At 33.4% G+C, this 6503-nt stretch overlaps 1 protein-coding gene across 1 annotated transcript; it reads left to right on the top strand.

Annotated features, from left to right (window-relative positions):
* The first annotated feature begins 360 nt into the window (after positions 1–360).
* Positions 361–3733, top strand: LOC133862348 (cyclic nucleotide-gated ion channel 1-like). The gene is made up of 4 exons (XM_062298135.1): positions 361–434; positions 1706–1951; positions 2745–3345; positions 3442–3733. Exons 2-4 carry the CDS (start codon positions 1712–1714, stop codon positions 3483–3485), a joined length of 885 nt encoding a protein of 294 aa, XP_062154119.1. The 5' UTR covers positions 361–434; positions 1706–1711; the 3' UTR covers positions 3486–3733.
* The last annotated feature ends 2770 nt before the right edge of the window (positions 3734–6503 follow it).

Below are 6503 nucleotides of genomic sequence, written 5' to 3'. Positions count from 1 at the left end.
CCAGCTCTTCTCAAAATCATCTGGTATTACTATTTTTTTCCATTTTCCTTTTATGTGGAACTAGCATTTTCTTTTGCTTTTTTCTTTTTTTCTAGCATATATATATATATATGCATAATTTACTTATCTTTAAAAGTCTTGTTGGTCTTTTAGGTAATTGGTGGCCTTTGGTACTTTTTCTCTATCCAACGAGAGATGGCTTGCTGGTACCAAGCCTGTGAAAATCATATTGGATGTACTCCGAGTTCTTTTAAATGTGGTCGTAGTCTAGGAAATTATATACTTATAAATGATGCATGTCCTATACAAACACCAAATACAACGCTCGTTGATTTCGGAATATTCCTTGAAGCCCTTCAATCTGGTACTGTGTCGTCAACAAATATTCCACAAAAGATCATGTACTGTTTTTGGTGGGGCCTTCGAAATTTGAGGTTTGTGCATATATATTGGTCTCTTAATTTAAAGCTCCAGATCAAATTGTTTTACACATTAATTGCATTGGGTTATTATCTCATACATTAATATAGTTGTCCAATTTTTGCAGTTCTTATGGTTCAAACCTTCAAACAAGTACTTATTTATGGGAAAACTGCTTCGCAGTTTTTATTTCGATCTATGGTTTGATAATGTTTTTATTGTTCATTGGTAATGCGCAGGTTGGTGCTCAACATCTTTATTTATTTTTTAAGATATAAGACCCTTATTCATATATTAATTAGGTGTGTGGTTAGCATTAGATCAGATAGTTGCTGTAAGTAGTAACTACTATATATAGAAATTAAAGTTTAGCGGTTAAAAATTAAAGTTATGCTTATGAATGCATGAGATGGTATGAACTATTTACACAAACTCCTTTATGGTACTGCATGTATAGTTAATAGTTCTAGTACTTAGTTATTAGTGTTTATAAAAACTAGTGAACAATTAAATACAAGAATAAAAAACAATTTTCAAATATAGTATATATTTATAAAATTAATTACCCTTATTTCTGGACAAAACAAAAAAATATATATATGTTTTCTTCGAGATATATCAGTCCTGACATGGACTTTTTGTTTAAATTATTTTAAATGATATGTATCTTCGAACCTCCTCTTTTTTACCACCCAACCCCGCCCCCCCCCCCCCCCCCCCCCCCCCCACCTTTTTTACTCATCCATTACGTTTGTTCTTTTCCTTCTATACCTTGCTACAGTACATGTACTTGGTTCAAGTTTTCCTTATTGTTTTAAGGAAAACACGTACGGCCACAACTATAACTTCATTGGTTACTTGTGCAAGCTGTTACGAGGGAGGATAATTAAGGCACGAACTAGCAAAAAATGTTCAGCCTTCTCAATTAATTGGGAAAACGCATTAAAGTTTGTTTGTTTGTTTGTTTTTTTTTTTTTTTTTTTTTTAATACAAGTTTAGACTATGAAATTTTGTGTCATTTCTATATTTTGAAAGGTTAATAGGAGTTGAAAGTTTTCTACATGGACTAGTTTTTGGGTAGAAGCAGTCGATCTTGTAGATTCAAAATTTTCTTAAATTCGAAAACAGATTTTACTAATCAATAATTTTGATAGTTAAAAGTTTTTTTTTTTCTAGACGTTGTACAATATTAGTTATGAGAAGGTCAATTGTATATATTATTAGTACTATAAATGAATAAATTCAACATTTTACAGTAATTTGATAAACCAAACTTGTGCAATAGACATACATGCAGATGGCAAATGAGAAGGCCCAGAAAATGAGGCTTATAAAAACAAAAATAGAGTCCTGGATGGCTACAAACCAGCTCCCTGACAATATGAAAGAGTCGATCATCACCTGCATACGAGATGGACCGGAAGAAAATAAAGATTTTGATATGGATAACCCGATATCTTATATTTCCAAAGATGCAAAGCTTATGACAGAGATAAAGCGTCATCTTTGTTCACTTGCCTTGCTAAAAGTAGTGAGTCTTTTTGTTTCCTTCTAAGAAAATAGATAGCCATTCAATTGAAAACTATATAATTATTCTTCTTGGGAAAAAACGCAGAAAGATAAAATAAAAGGTTGGAAGTATTTAAACTAGTATAAAAATGGATAGATGGTATGATTTTATTTTAAATGAATTGAATTGATATTTAAGGTTAATTTTTCGGACGGAGTAAAATAGTCGTTCAATTGAAAACTATATTATTTTTCTTATGAAGAAATGTAAAAAGAAAAAATAACATAAAAAGTAGGAAATATTTAAACTAGTATAAAAATGGATAGACAATTTGATTTTATTTTAAATGAATTGAATAGATATTTAGGGTGCAGTTGTTCTTTATCCAAGAACCCCATTTTAGCATTCATGTTGAAGGCAGTTGGTGTAACGAATTAGAAAAAATACTAGTTACATTTGCTTTATCACTCTAAAAAGATTAGTCAAGTTGTAATTGAAGCTCCTTAATTAGAATTAATTATAAAGTCTAGATTTACCTAATATACAACTAAGATGAGACTCAGTACTAATGAGCTCTTTATAATTCATTCACTCCATGTGAATAATTAATTTTTTTAATGTGAGACTAACTTGGTGATATATTAAGGGTTGGTACATTCTTTGATTTGAAGAAAGTAAACAAAAGTTGATAATAGAAGTGGCCTTGGCCATTGCAAGTTGTTTTAGTTCTTGACTATAAATATTCATACACCCTCATATAATCATTTCTATATTGGACTTCTTCCCATTATTATTCTCGTTGTTTGCAATCTAGGGGCAAATCCTTAATAATAAAAGTGAATATCTGCTGCAATTGATCTGTGAATATCTCAAGCCATTGTACTACAATGAGAATAGCTACATTTTCCGGGAGGGAGAACCACTCAATGCGATGATCTTCATCACACAAGGCAGTTTATGGTGCTTCAAAACCAACAATTGTGAGAATGGTGAGGGAACCGCCTCAAGCCCTCAGTGTATTGAAAAAGGTGAGTTCTACGGAGAAGAACTTCTACAGTGGGGGTTCAACTGCTCCCCCTCACCCAAACTATCCAACCTCCCAATTTCTAAAACTGTTAAAACCCTTACAAAAGTTGAAGCCTTTGCTCTTACGGCCAACGACTGGAAATTTCTACTTTCTACTGCAAAAGTCTCAGGACCATCCCAGAGTACATCTTGGCGCTACTACATACATGAGGACAGATTTGCAACAATGGAGACATTACTACAGGCTCAGACCATGAAGAATGACACCTTGGAGCAGCACCTTGAGGCTATTCGCACCTCCATAGGAGTATTACACGCGAGCCCTGGTGTTCAGCAGTCTTCATCTGTAAACGGAGGTAGTACGTCGTTTGTTAGTAGTGCACCTGCAGGTATGATTAATATTATGTAAACTGCTTATTTTTAATCAATGTTATAGACTTTATATGTATATAATCAAATTTTTTAATTGTTTTTATTACTTGCAGTTAATGCGACAACAATTAGTCCGTTGTCGCCTATTGGACGATAGCTAAGCCAACACTCCTCCGTCGGGACACCATCGCTTGCTACACCGTCCATTGCGCAGCAATCGCCTGTTGGCGAGTACATGCCTGGTACGGGAACTCGTGATTCGCAGGGACGACGGCCTTCAGATTTATAGATATTTTGTGTAACTTTGTTTAGTTAATAACAATATCGTTTATTGGTAAATAATCTATCATTGTGTTGGATTTATAATTATTGCTGTTCGTAATTTGATTTTGTGTTTATAGTAAATTTCAAATGTTGTCCTAATATTTTTGTGATATTTTTAGGCAAAAAATGGATTTTTTTTATATATGTATATTGTGGTTTTTATTTTCTTTTATTTTTTTTTTTGTAAAAAAAAAAAAAAATTAAAAAATTAAAAATGAAAATTGCATTTAGCCACGTGGCAGATGCCAAATCAACAGTCAGCCACATGGACCAACATCCACGTGGCCTACAGTTGGCAAAGTGGATTGTAATCCACGTGACTGATTGTGGGCCACGTATACCATAATCCATGTGACCAATGTGCCATGTGGATCAAGGTCACGTGGTTGAAATGTCAGCCACGTGTTTATTACATGTGGCTGACTTGTTGCGTCGTGGTTCGAATGACACGTGGTACAGTAGCAATGTGGACAGCATAGACACATTGTTAATTGCACATTTTGCAACAACTGGATTTACCACGCTGTCCACACGTCGCCAATTACACGTAGCAAACTATTAGCCACATGAATGGGCCCCATACACGTGACAACTCGCAAGTGGCGACTTGCAATTTTTTTTTGTAGTGGGACAAGCAGCACAAAATTCTTCCAAAATGGCTAAGCGTGCAGAACAGAACGAGCTGTCATGCTCTTGGTGCTTCAAGACTAGCAGTGCCGCACGTTGTTGAAAAGCAGTAATTTGTTTTGAAGGTCTTTGTGTTAATTAAGTTGTATAGTCCACTAGTTTGCCCGTGATATAGTTGCTAGTTGTTTGAATTCCGAATGGTGAAGGTAGAATTAGGAAATGAAGAAATTGTTAATTAATAAAACTGTTGATTTACAACAGATTGTTATTTGTTGAATGTGTCTTTAATTTTTCATTGTTGTAGCTAGCTTGATGTAGAATGCATGTCTTTATACAATAAATCAAGCTACTTTATTTTTCTGATGGCTAACAAACATTAAAGAAATAGAATCTACCGCAGTGAGTAATTAATATAACATTATTGATCGAACTCAAAACTCTATTCCCACTTTGAAAAGGCTAGAGAACTCCTAGAACGGAGTACTTCTTGAAGTTTCTTCTCTAACGACTACCTATCTACAAAATATACTACCAAAATTGGTGGAAATTTAGCAAGCTCAGCCACATCACCGGCTCCAACTTGGATTAGAGGATACATATATGCTAGCAGCTTGGTGTGTAATATATACGTCTAAAATTAACTAATTAAAATAATTAATTTAGAGTATTACCTATAGTGCCACCATTTATATTAATTAATTTGTAATTAGCTGAATTTACTATTTTAAACATGTACTAATTATCAGGACAATTCAAAATATAATTTAACATAAAAATCATGCAAGCGAAAATCTTATACATAAACATACATACGTATAACTTTCCTCCTCTTGTTATGTGTTGTTCTTCTACCTGATCATAAACACCCCATTGTAAATGGGTGTATAAGCTAGATCAAGTATTTATAAGGCAAATGGCCAAGAAAAAAAAAAAAAAGGACTCAGAGTGATAATTGGCTTGTCGTATGCAAACCTCAAATATCAAGTGTTTTGATCAATGTACAAGTTTTACTACGGTTTGATTTTTTGATTTTTCTTTTTTGCTTTGACTTTTAATCTCTTGACTTCCCCTTGTATTGCATTAATGGAGTATGAGGTTTGTTAAATAAGATAATACTTAAACAGAAAAATATCTATCTATTATATTGAAAAACACAGCAAAGAAATCCATTCTAAAAATTTAAAATGAAGAGAAATATAATTAATGTTTATTCTTGAAATTAGGTGAACCGCCAACATGATCTGACTACCTAATAGTAAAAAATGATGAAACTGGTTTGCTTGTCACATGCAATCTCAATTATAACAGTAAAAACCGGTTGGCTTGTCACAACTCATATGCATATATATTATAGTTGACTTCATTTCTTTTGCATTTTACTTATCACTACTTCCCACTTGCTATTGCAATTAATATTGAGGTCTTCGTCAATAAGCAAGTTTGCTTATTGGGAAGCCTACCAAGTTTGCTTTGTCCAATACATGTTTACACTATATATCTAATAAAAAAGTACATGTTTACACTGCCATTTTAGCTGACCAACGACGTGACTTTGAGATGAATTAATTTTTCATCGATCGGTTCCTAAGAACGACAAAAAAGAATTAAAGAAAGACTTGATCGAGAGATAGACTGTTGTTCATTACTTACATCTGCATTTACAAACTTCTAAAATCCAACAACAAAGCCAGTACTCTTTGCCATTCTTTGCTTTAAGTCCAAATCGTGATCTAGCTTGCTTAAAGGCCTTAGTTTGGCATGTAAAGGATCGACTTGAAGGATAACGAATAACATTGAACAGATTTTGGAGTGTAGAAGTGAAGTGACGCTCACTTTGGGCATCTGACAATTTCTACTCAACTTGTAACCGTTTGACAGTTACATATATGATGTATTATATAAACAATGCCATGCGGCAGTTGTTGGATATAGGAAAAGATAAGAGACAGATGACGGAGATAGAAAAATGTCTCTGAGAAAAACATATGACAGCATGTGGAAGACACTAAGAGAATAATTAAAGAACAAAGTATATAGAACAACTATGTAAGATCAAATTCATTTTGGTACATCAAAAGTATTGAATAATTGATATGAACCTAAATAATTAATAATAATATAGCTCTTCGAGGGGCTAATCCTCCACTCACATATGCACTCGGCTGTATGCTTCACGCAGCTTCACTTCCTCTTCAGACACTCAGACAGTAAGAGCATAACAATA

Source organism: Alnus glutinosa, chromosome 1 (assembly GCF_958979055.1).
Source record: "Alnus glutinosa chromosome 1, dhAlnGlut1.1, whole genome shotgun sequence".
NCBI lineage: Eukaryota > Viridiplantae > Streptophyta > Magnoliopsida > Fagales > Betulaceae > Alnus > Alnus glutinosa.
This window is presented reverse-complemented; position numbering and strand designations above follow the sequence as displayed.

Excerpts from the sequence above, each read along its gene's own strand:
- LOC133862348 (XM_062298135.1), top strand. The coding sequence starts at position 1,712 with ATGCAGATGGCAAATGAGAAGGCCCAGAAAATGAGGCTTATAAAAACA. Across the intron at positions 1,952-2,744 it reads CACTTGCCTTGCTAAAAGTA|GGGCAAATCCTTAATAATAA; the intron begins GTGAGTCTTTTT and ends TTTGCAATCTAG. Across the intron at positions 3,346-3,441 it reads TGTTAGTAGTGCACCTGCAG|TTAATGCGACAACAATTAGT; the intron begins GTATGATTAATA and ends TATTACTTGCAG.